The sequence below is a fragment of the Schistocerca gregaria genome, chromosome 7 (assembly GCF_023897955.1).
Source record: "Schistocerca gregaria isolate iqSchGreg1 chromosome 7, iqSchGreg1.2, whole genome shotgun sequence".
Taxonomy (NCBI): domain Eukaryota; kingdom Metazoa; phylum Arthropoda; class Insecta; order Orthoptera; family Acrididae; genus Schistocerca; species Schistocerca gregaria.
Window position 1 is genome coordinate 246,008,771 of NC_064926.1, and position 12,447 is coordinate 246,021,217.

General features: G+C 38.7%; 1 protein-coding gene across 1 annotated transcript in view; it reads left to right on the forward strand.

Annotated features, from left to right (window-relative positions):
* The window catches only part of LOC126281749 (furin-like protease 2), a 710,013-nt gene that overhangs the window by 635,795 nt on the left and 61,771 nt on the right, over window positions 1–12,447 (forward strand). The window contains 2 exon segments of the mRNA XM_049980936.1: window positions 10,485–10,578; window positions 10,580–10,685. Coding sequence (XP_049836893.1) covers window positions 10,485–10,578; window positions 10,580–10,685 — 200 coding nt within the window.

The window sequence follows — 12,447 nt, forward strand, 5'->3', positions numbered from 1 at the left end:
TCGGTATAAATCAGTACTCATTGGCAGCTAACATCTGTAATTCCTCTGAGTCTTGAATCATAGCAGCTGAACGATCAAAATGTTATTTGTTCATTCTGTCATGTCCACAAGAACGGAGACCCCTTATATACTAGCTTAGTGTAAGGTCGTCTATAACATCAAGAATTATATCTGTATGACATAGATCCACTACATATTTATTTTTCTGCAGAAAAGTCGTCCTCTCTCTTGACCCTCTAAAATCTAATTTGCTAATCTGCAAATACTATGAACGAGGGAGGACTTTCTCTTTAATGATGTGACACCTTCAGTCACCTGTTTTTATTTTGTCTTCTACTATAACAAGTTTAACAGCTACAATAACTTTTATGATAATCTTGTATCACAAATAAAATAGTGTCATTCCCTGAGCAAGGGGCAGCAACCCCTTTAGCAGTCACAGGGCAATCCTGAATAATGGATCTATGGGTTGTAACATTAGCCAACGTGGCCCTACAGTGGTGTTATTATGAACGGCTAAAAGCCAGGGTGTAGAAATTGTGCAAAGGTAAGAAGTTAAAGTTATAATACCGAGCACAGTTGAAAAAAAGCTGAGATTATTGAGAGTTTCGAAAGAAGTGGAATGTGACTGTAGCCTGGAGACATAAAATAGAGAAAAATCAGATAGACGAAGGTCGAGCCTAGTTAAATTTCTTGGACAATGCACGAAACTTCGAATATAAGTGATGAGAGGAGAAAATATAATGCAGTAATGAAATCAGCCAAAAACCAATAAAGACATATAAAAATGATACTGACGAAAAGTGCAAATACAAAGAAGAGAACGTTGTGGGAGCATGCATAACTAGGGCACAGATTGATGGCGCCTGTAATAAATTTACATAGACCTTTGGAGAAAAGGGTAGTAGATGTACGAAAATCAAGAGTCCAGACGACGATCGAGTACCACGCAAAGAAGGGAACGTTGAGAGAAGGAGGAGATTAACGTCTCATCGACAGCGAAGACATTACAGATGGAGCACGTGCTCAGATCAGGAAAGGATGGAGTAGAATATCGGCCATGCCCATCGGAAGGAAATATCCTGGTATTTGCCTTAAGAGGGTAGGGAAATCATAGGAAACCTCAGTCGGGATGGTCGGACACGGGTTTCAACCACCGTCGTCCCGGATGCGAGTCCAGTGTGCTAACCACTGCACTCTCTCGCACTGCGAGATAGAAGGAATACACAGTGCTATACGAGGGAGTTGAACATGAAGCCAGTGTTATGGACTGGAAGAAGAAGTAAATGTTGAGAAAGGAGAAAAGATACTGTTAAAACAATCTGACAGTGCACTGTAAGGCTGACAGAACACTGGAAGGCCTAAACCGAAAAAAAGTCCTCAGAATTTTTACGATTCTTGAAACAATAAGCCAAGCGAATTACACTGAGAATTCAACTACAATATATTAATAGCAGTTGCAATGGAAACATGTGCTGAGAGGTTTGAAGATTACAACATACTGAATTTAATATGTGATTCGTGCAAAAAACTGACACAAATGATTAGGAGAAGAATGGAGAAACTGGTAGAAAACAACCTTGTAGATCAGGTTTGGTTCTTGAGAATTAGAAAATGTGTGGCGATATGTGCCATAAAACGAATTGTATACACTGTTAACCGGACAGGACCCTTTGAAACTTTGAAAGTTGGGGCCTAAATTACAAGAAACGAAAGGTTATTTCCAGTTTTTATGGATGCAGCCATGCCATAGGAAATTTTGAATGACATGATACGGATGAGGAAGAAGTAAAGAAGAAATTTAGACCGATAATCAAAGTTTAATCGTAGATCTTTATGTACAGCCCTAAGCACTATGGATAGAAACTAGAAATTTACAGAAGGGCATTGTACTGCAGGCGTCATTTAAGAAAGGATTTTTCGATATTTGTTCCCTAAGGGTTTGAAATTGGGGATGAAATGCTTTTCTGAAAATATGTCGCTATTACAACTTTGATATTAGACTACCGAAAATTGTTATTGGGTTTTTCAGTCTGAAGTAATGAGATACATGTTGCAGCACATCTGGAAATTTAAAACTGATGAGTGAGAAACAGTGGGTGCAAGATTTTGAAACAAATCATTACTAAAGAACAAGTAAAGAAATTTTAAAGCGAGATCTATGAAAATTGGTGCTTGGATCCGCAGTTGAAAATTTAAAAAAATCAATTGCATTGCTTTTGGAAATTCAAACCATAAGGGGGTAAAAAGGGGATTAAAATTTTTAAGGAAAAATACAGGTAAATCTTTGAAAATTAGTGTTTCACTTCTCTGTTACATGTAAAGAATATGAGCGTTAGGGGAAGAAAGTTTATGTGGAGATATCACCACAAGAAAGCAAAAGGCTACATCAACAAAAAATTCTTACTTCAATTACCAAAATGGCCTTTTGGTGAGACATACATTCTGAAAAGACCGTAATTTTATGGCCGTGATGTCTGTGAAAAGTTTAGAAGGTATTGAAACTGGTGAATAACCTAAAAGGTCTGTTAAAGGAAACAAGTAGCATCTTCTTCTGGCTCCTATATGGTTACAAAAACTCACTTAAAACAATGGAATCCAAAAGAAGTTCAGTAACACAGTAGAACTGTTACGTTAAATATATACAATTAGTAATTATAAAATAGAAGTAACATGAACAACAGTAGTTCAAAGACGTAAGGTACGACACATCATATCTGTTAAGACAACTATGGACCACAATGGTCTCACTGTAATGGGCTGTAGCAAAGCTACACATCCAATATATAAGTTACTAACCACATTTAGTAAGAATAGGAAATATCATAAATTAGATACAATAGGGATGGTGCAAAGAAAATAGTCAAAGTGTACAAAAAATAAATACTAGCTAGAAGTGGAAATTGTAGTACTCAACAACGATGTAAAACATCTCAGGTGAAATTGTGTGCAACGCGTGTAAGTAGCATCAGAATTAGTTATGTCCCTCATTCAGAGGAAAATAGGAAAAGTTCATCATCATCGTTTTTCAACTACAGTTTACCAGGTGTACTGTACATACGCTAGCCATCTCGTTCTGTCTTCGTAGATCTTCTGTTGTAGGACAGTTCCCCCATTTTTGTCCTTTCTCCTCCCCATCATGTCATATATAAAATTGTGACAAGCTATACCATGAAAACTAAAATGATGCACTTGCGAAGTGGAGTGAAAACACATAAGCAAGAAGCAAGTAACAGTGGCCACTCAGTTACAACAACGTGTCATCGGTAATAAAAGCGCAGACTACATCTCAAGCTAACTAAGAAAAGAAATGCAGGATGAACACTACCAGGACAACATTTGGTTGGTCTTTAGAATGGTGACATGTTGTACACAGATGATCGTTGTGCTTTGGTAATGGAAATATGCACTATGGAAAAAAACCATATTAAGTAGAAACGACTGTGGAAATTAAGCGTAATCTGCATTAAAATAAGCGTGCCATCACGAAAGACAAAGAAAACAGCGAAGGTTTGATATGTGAAGCTGTAAGAAGACCCAAATCCACTCGACAACAAACGTGATTGTAAGTAGTGAGAGGCCTACCTCAGAATTAAGAAGCATCAAGAAAGGATCTATGTAAAGCTTACGTGAACGAGTACGTTCTGGATATATATGACGTTTTAAGATGAGAGTAAGATTATACTCATAATCAGATATAAAGGAGGTATGCAACAAAAAATTCTATGGAAAAAACCACTTCACTATCACATGGGTTACGAAGTGCCATTAAAATATCGATAGATCCACATAATTCAAGTGGGTATACAAGAACTAGGGATAAACCTAAGTCAAGCCACAGTACATAGTAGGAAGTGGTTCAAAATAACCAGGGAATTGGAGGAGTACACAAAGAAAAATTCGCTGTAGGTTATACTAAGGTGGAAAAACTCTCATACCATCTTGATATCGTGCAAATAGGTAAAATTTATACATCAAGCATGTTAACTCCTTTTACTAGAGGATAGAAATGGTATGCCTGAAGTATTTGTGGTATGTGGAGTGGCGTATAAGTCAGTCAGGCTATTCGTAAGGAGTAAGAGATACACATTAGTTTTTCAGTATGGTTGTAAAGGAGGCGGTGGTAAATATAGAGAGGGCATCCCTACTGGAAACAGAAATCAAATGTTAACTTCTCATGTTTGGGATTCACAGTCATATAATATTTCTTAAAAGACATCATAGATACAGTCAACGGCGACTATGATGTCTTTTAAGAATGAAGTCAAAGGTTTGTATAAACCCTAAGAGGTGCAAAGGGGTGAACACTATAGCAAGTATCTCATCAAAAACAAATATTACTGGAGGACTATAAAAGGTACTATTAATAATAAAAAGTTAAAAACGAATAATAATGTTATGAAGCGTCCATCATGTCAAATCTATGTATATAAAGTGTTTCACAGATAGTAATCAAAGAAAAGAGGTAATCTGTGTCAACTCAGTACAAGACAGGGGTATTAAGAAAATAAATATACCATGAGTTGGTATATGTACTGATGTAAACAACAGTGGGTAATGCAACTTGGTTTAAAAGGTGAAAACATTGTGTAGATCCACAAACTGTCGATATTGATTGAAGTACAACATCAGATATATAGCTATTACACATTCCTGTACTGTACTGGGATGAGACACTAACTCAGCAATATGAGAATGTAGACTCAGTCTAGATTTATGTACAGACTATGATTCTAAAATGTAACCTAGGGACATGGAAAAGGTATAGTAACATAAAATACTCACAATGTTTAAAAATCAGACAGTCGTCATATTTTACTGTGGATTACGTCACCATTTAAATGTAATTAAAATTAGAGCAAGGCATCTGACAAGAAATCAAAAGCAATAGGGCGTCGTATTTTGAATAAAATAAGACAGCAAACAGGTATAATTACGATACACTGTTGTTGAAATATTTAAAGTTTTATCATGTATGCACTTAAATTGAAAGAAAAACAATAGCAGCCTGTCATGTTATGGTAAATATGTTGTCAGAACCCCACCATTAAAATTAATATGGATACACTAACCGTGAGGTGTACTTAACGTAACCAAGGAATATCGCGTTAAGGAGATCAGCTTGGATAGCGTTACAGAGTTTGGAATATATAAACAGAAAAACTAAATCCTTCATGTAGAATGCAATCAACGGAACGTAGACTGAACAGTGACGATAAAGGGGAATAATACGGATTCCAACACCTACGAGACTAAGTATATACGGAAGTACGAAGTTGAAACGTAGTGAATTCAAAATATAAGTTTTCATCATGTCAAAACGCAACTGTCCATATTGGAACAATAAAGACACTGCATATTGTTAAGTGAAATATATGGTTACACAGGAGGTATTTCAGACATGTATGAGCATAATGATACACCCATTGTAGTTACTGGATTCCGTAGAAGTCTGCATGAACGGAATATACGAATTAAGCAGAAGTTAAAGCAAATCATAACTGACAGTAGTGAAGTCCAAGTATGCAACAGCAACTCTCAAAAGGCATCTGACAAGAAATCAAAAGCAATAGGGCGTCGTATTTTGAATAACATAAGACAGCAAACAGGTATAATTACGATACACTGTTGTGGAAATATTTAAAGGTTTATCATGTATGGACTTAAATTGAAAGAAAAACAATAGCAGCCTGTCATGTTATTTAAAGGTTTATCATGTATGCACTTAAATTGAAAGAAAAACAATAGCAGCCTGTCATGTTGTGGTAAATATGTTGTCAGAACCCCACCATTAAAATTAATAGGGATACACTAACCGTGAGGTGTACTTAACGTAACCAAGGGTGGTAAAAGATCGAGGGATGGTGTGTAATAAAAGGGAATGACAGCAGTAAAGCAAAGAAGGCAACAATACCCAAAAAAGGTATTTTCGGAAGTCAACACGCGGACGCTAAAATGTTGTATGATACCATCCCATAATTATTTAGTTGTACCTCTTTGATTCAACAATGTTATTGTATTTTCGTAATCATTTTATTGTTTTAAGTATTTTTTATGTTTTCTATAACAATATAGAGATCTGAAGAAAACGCTACTGAGGAATTTAACTAATAGCTTAAATAACGTTTTTAAAAATAACGGTTATTGGTATACATGCCTACAATAATTAAAGTTTAGTGAGTAGAAATAAAAACTTTGAGATCTGCCGATGACAATGTAGTTGTTCAAAATGGTTCACATGGCTCTGAGCACTATGGGACTTAACTTCTCAGGTCATCAGTCCCTTAGAACTTGGAACTACTTAAACCTACCCAACCTAAGGACACCACACACATCCATGACCGAGGTTGGATTCGAAGCTGTGACCTTAGCGGTCACGCGTTTCCAGACTGTAGCCCCTAAAACAGCTCGGACACACCGGGCGGCAATGTAGTTGTGTCTTAAGAAAAGGACTTATTGATCATTTCTGTGGAATGTATAATACAGCGAATAGACGTTCAATATGAACGCCAATTAAACTAAAGCAAAGGAAAAGGTATGCAGTCGAATTGAAAGAAGGGAATGTGAAGGTGCTAGAACACGGAATAAGACACTGAAGTTGATAGGTAACTTTCTCTTTGGGCAGTAAAGTAACAGATGATGGCAAAATTAGAGAGGATGTTAATTACAGCCTGGAAAGAACAAAATATTTAACAACATCGAATATGAATTGAAACGTTGTTAGCCTTGTACGTAAGTGAAATGTGGATGATAAACAGAGCAGACAAGAAGATAACTAGAGTTTTACACATGTAATGCTATAGAAGAAAGCTAAAATTGTAGTAAATATGAGGTACTGAAGTAAACTGAGGACAGTAACAAGAAGAAATCAGTTGATGCAGGTCATGATGCATGGAGGGAGACAAAAGAATGACTGCAGAAAGAATGTTCAAATGGATGCAGGCTGGATTTGAGATGAAATGGCTTGCAAAAAGTGAAAAGTTTTCGAGAGCTGCATAAAATGACAAGAAATAGGAAAGCATCTGCAATTGGTCAACATCTCTCTCCAAAAACGGAAATAAATTGTAGCATCCGAAAAAGCAAAGAAGTCATTTTAGTCGTTGATAATGGAGCTTTAGCTTCAAAACGCGTTGGATAAAATCTGTTAAATAAGATATTGTTACTGAAGAGGCAGTTTTTTCTTTAAACGTTTAGTAGTCTCAGTAAACTAACACTAAAGTATAGTGCATAGATGTATAGATGACAAACCAAAATGTCATCAGGTTATTAACAGCTTATTCCTCCATCTTTGAAATTTAATATAGCTGGTGATGATAATGATGATGATGATTGGTTTGTGTGGCGCTCAACTGCCTATGACATAGCAAGTATTCAGCGTAATAAGGAATCAAAATGTCATTTGACGTTTCCCAGAAATATATGGCACAAGGTGTCTACGCAATAGACACGCAATATCTAGTCACGCTAGTGAAATCACTGTATGACGTTTCTCGTCATGTGTCATGAACAGTAATGAAACTGGAAGATTTCCCCGCGATCTTGGAAGTCAACAACCTTGGAGGGTTACGTTCACTTAATTCACACCTGACAGTTTTGCGTTGTGTTACTACCGTAGGTAGCATGGAATCCATGGTAAAGGTCCCTCATTACGTAATACTGCATGCACGGGTCTGCATATATGGCGTGGTGAATGTTTCAAGCAGCCATTCACTTGGATGACAGCCTGTCCAGGAACGACCATTGCCATGACGCAACAAGCAAACGCGATTGACCCGACCAATCGACACTTTTGCCATGAACTACGTTCCACGACCCCGTGCCATAATTTATAATGTCACTGAGAGGGAACTCGTACCGGTCTACTACTGAGGCCTATGTTTGATGGAGTGCATGAACAGTGTACTCGAAAAACTCATACAGGTATGCCAGCATCAGTATTGTATTCTAACCGCGTATCTGCCACCTATCACTGCCTTTCCTACTCTACAGAGCGCCGTCAACATTCTGTGCTGAGGCGCTTGCTTGTGTTTACACAGGCCTTAAACCGGAGTCTACAGATGCTCATGACAGTGGCACATAAACAGCGACGAGATTCAACTTTTCCGAGATGCTCTTTCCCAGGCGTGGGGACGACGCACCACTCTACAGCTATAAGCTCGAATCTCATTCGGTAAAAACGGAACGCTTATAGGATCAGTGTCTGCCCGACTATTAAAACCCTTTTTCCAAGGAATCGGTAGATGTATCCAGTTCAAATTTATCACATTGTAAAGAGTACGGACTTGATACTCATAAGACACATTCATGAAAACTTATAGGGTACTTTCCTTAGATCTAGAATTATGAAATTTGGCAAAAGCAAGGTTCGACAGTTCAAGTAAAGGTGAGACTCCGAACATTGTTGATCTATAATTATTTTAAAGGGAAAAAATATTGATTTGTCATTTCCTATCCACTGTCTGTCTGCCCTATTGTTATGCCCCCCTTTTTCTCAGAACGAGTAGACGTATCAAGTTCACATTTATATCACATGGTATGGCGTACGGTCCCTAGCTTCTAAGTCAAATTAATCATAAGATACAGCCATTTATGTGATCAATTTTGATATTGGAAAAACTCACTCATCAAAACCTTTAGGGTGCTTCCCGTTGATTTAGAATCACGAAATTTGGTAAGAAGCAAAGTTTCAGAGTACAAATAAAAAGAAGTTTCGAAAAACATGAAATCGTAATAATATCACTTTTTTTCCCCTTACATACCTACACTGCATCCGTAATCTGTCCAAAGTCTCAGGAACTACAGCAGAAATTTTGATGTGATTTCCAGTAATAGGTACAGTGATTGTCTAGGTAATTTACAAATATTTCGCCCCAACTGGCTGAGATACGATGAAATGAAGTCCCTTGAGCCGTGAAAACCATGCCTTTGCCATCCAGCGCTCATAGGCGGAACGCGTCCGCCTACCGCACTGACAGTCCATGAGCGCAACGTGTACAGCATATGTAACGCTTTAGAGCAAAGTAATAGTGGTACGTGACGTAGAACTGCATTCCCATTGTTTGGCATAAGATTTCTGATCAGTCATACGGTATTCATTGAAGTGTTCCACAGAACAATTCGACATTTGCATAACAACTGTAACTCTGTGACAGGCTGTATCGTTTTATTTACCGGAGACATCCGTCGTGTCGCAAAAGGAACGACAAGTTAAGAAGACTTGAGTCGCCAAATGGCGAATTACGTTAATGTAAGTCTAAAATTAAAACTATAATTGAAGAATTACAGTAACAAAAGCGACACTCACACTAAAATTTTAAACTTTAATCTTACAACATTCTCAAAAGTCTTGGAATTCCCAGGATTGAGATCAAATACAAGATTACATATATAGTTACTCCTTGAGTACTGATATCTGTGCCTTACACCTTACACGTAGTGGCCAAGCGCAGCAGCACTACCGCCTTGGAACTCTCGTGATTGAGAAGCACGGTCTGGCGTCAGCCGTTACGGATGGCGCGGAAAGCAAGAGTAGCGGGCATTTGTGGCTGGAGATCACATGACGAAAGACGATATGTGCCCGCGTGCTGTGAGAAGTTCGATAAATCCGTTAATTGCAGTGTTCGTGAACGGGATTGAGAATTCATCAATATGAGAAGCGAGACGTTAGCAAAGGGCGGTATAAGCAATGGTTCCTCAGAAAGATAAAAAAAAAGCTGAAATAAGAGTGAACGTCAGTACGTGTGTTTAGAAACCTGTGGAACGTACACCGTGTTGTATTAGAGGCAATAAAGGTTTCATGTATATGCTGTCGATGCCTCCTTCCGGATCCATTTCACATATATTAGATGTAACTGAGTGTGACAATTTTTAATAGGTACTGTACTGATCTTAATAGGGAATGTATCGGTAGGCACACGGTCCCAGTTTATAGTCTTTACGTGCATCTTCCTTGGGAGCATTAATTTCACTCTAAACCGTGCAGCATAAACCCACGATCGCGGTACTCATATCAACACAGATCGTTATAGAGAAAATCTTGACCTTGATAGATGGAAATAAGTGAGTAGGCATCTTACATAAAATAGGCAAAAACGTCCTGGTTCTCGATTTCCAGTATAGCTGAGCTGTCTGTATACTTGTTTAAATTTCTACAGAACCCTCAGTACACAAGCTCTGTTCGCACTTACGCAGATTTTTTAAAGTAGTTTTTGTTAGTGAATTTTCTCATTTACGGACAGTATCGTCGATATAATGTTGTCTATTCGGCTCTACTCTCCTACTGTGTCACCTGATAGCAGTGCCACCAAGCGACATTCAGTGTCGCGGTGGGCTACGGTCATTTCGTGGCACATCCGTGTATTTTTGTAGATGTTGCGAGCGGTGTCAAAACAGCGTTCACGCGCTAACGGCAGTCCATCTACTGGTGTTACGATTCTGTAGCAACGAATACCACGGCCAATGTGCCGACTGACGTGTGGTTGCAGGTACTACGGGGACCGCGGCGTGTGCGCCAAGTGCTACCTGAGCTGCGCCACGTGCAGCGGCCCGCGCCGGGACCAGTGCGTCACGTGTCCGCGGGGGGTGGCAGCTGGCGGCCGGCGAGTGCCTCCCGGAGTGTCCAGAGGGATTCTTCCAGACGCCCTTCGGCTGCGAGAAGTGTCACCACTACTGCCGCACCTGCAACGGTGAGCCTGCCGTTACTGCTCTTCGTATGCAGCTCTGCAATATAAAACTTTATGGTTTCGATTATTAATTAACTTTTTTATGACTTGTTTATCTTTCTAGTCGGCTCATTTCCCACAATTGTGCTAGGTGGACCGTAAGTCATCATGATTCATCCAAAAATGAGGGGAAAACAAGAGAATATCGATGTACCAGGCAGTACCGACACCATCCTTTGTCAGACCAGCAGCGCAGCAGTCCATACTGCAGCTTACAAGACGGCGCCAGAAGTGAGGTGCAGAGGCGACCAGTTCTTGTAAACGACAGTCTTATCGTGGCTCTAAAAACTAGATTCTTGAATTTTGGTGTTGTTTTGGCGTATGCTTAATCAGATGTAAGAGTTTAAACAGCATTTTAACGGTAATAACTTTAATGTGGACTGCTAGTATGTTCTCTAATCTGCCCTTATGATAGATTTTGCCACTTTTCGACCCTAAGAGAACTTATGAAAGTCTTGTCTCCGAAATTCTGTATGGGGGGGGGGGGGGGGAGAGGTTTCAATATTGACAGACGAATTGTGGGACAATGTCGGTAGTGTGTCGTTATTTCCACACGCCTTAATCATAAGCAACTGTTAATGAAAGCATTATAACTAATTTAAGATGGCGAGGACAATAAAATGAGACTCAGAGAGGGCTAAATGGACTGAAGGTATCCTAAAACGGGCATTAAGTGTACTGGCCCCCGGGAAATAAAGGAGCATGGTGTCAAAGGAGCTGAACATACCATTTTTCCTTTTTGTGATCGATTAAAATCAAATTAAAACAATTAATCTTCGTTGGCGGAAAGATCAGTCTTTTCTCCTAAACGGTAACACTAACTACTCATATCACTACATTATCACAATTATTCTAAGATAGTTGGGTCAAACTGCTCATGACGTTGCCGAAAAACCAGGCCATCAGCACAAGTTCGATGAAATTACGAAAACGGTTGCTGAAGGTTCAATTTGTGCTTCTGGAATGAGATATCTTCAAATAAGCTTGTAATTGCCATAAGCAACAAGAATCAAGGAGTTCTAGGTTTCAATAAATATAAAGTTGATTCTTTTTCTAATTTCGACACCATTTTCGAGAAAAAATACTCTGCATCTATTTTGATATTGGCTAAGGAAGTGTTCAATATTTTTCAGTTTTTGTGGTACAGGTTTGCGTCTAACATTTCTAAGTCACACTGGGTGCCTTGAATTTTTTAATGATGGCGATATTCCTGTCGTGTCCTTAGTAGACCAATTAAAAATATGATTGAGAGTAATTGCTTTACACTTGCGTGCTGAAGCCAGTCTCCACCGACGAAGTGTCGCAGATTATTTAATACTATTTCATCAGAATTTTCGTATCAGCGACCGGTCGTCTCTGGTGGCTCGTTGCAGGCTTATGATGTATTTGTGTTTTATTCCGTTACTTCAGTGTATTAGTCTCTGTGGAGGAAAAAACACGTAATAGGCAGTCAGTAAAGTACAAACAATAAATAGCATTATACAAATGGAAACGTCCTTTGAGATGTTCGGCTTTCCAGAAAATAAAATTAAGGGGGATTACAAATCACATGAAACGTAATTGCCCTGTTAACAATCAGCGGGGCCATCGGCTCTTTCCACCAAAATAGTAAAAAGTGGTGTTTGGGTCCATCTTATAGATGGGAAATGTGAAACAGATGCACGGACGAGCTACCATCAAACATCATAGTAATGGCTCCACTCCAGCGCTCACAAGTATATAATTT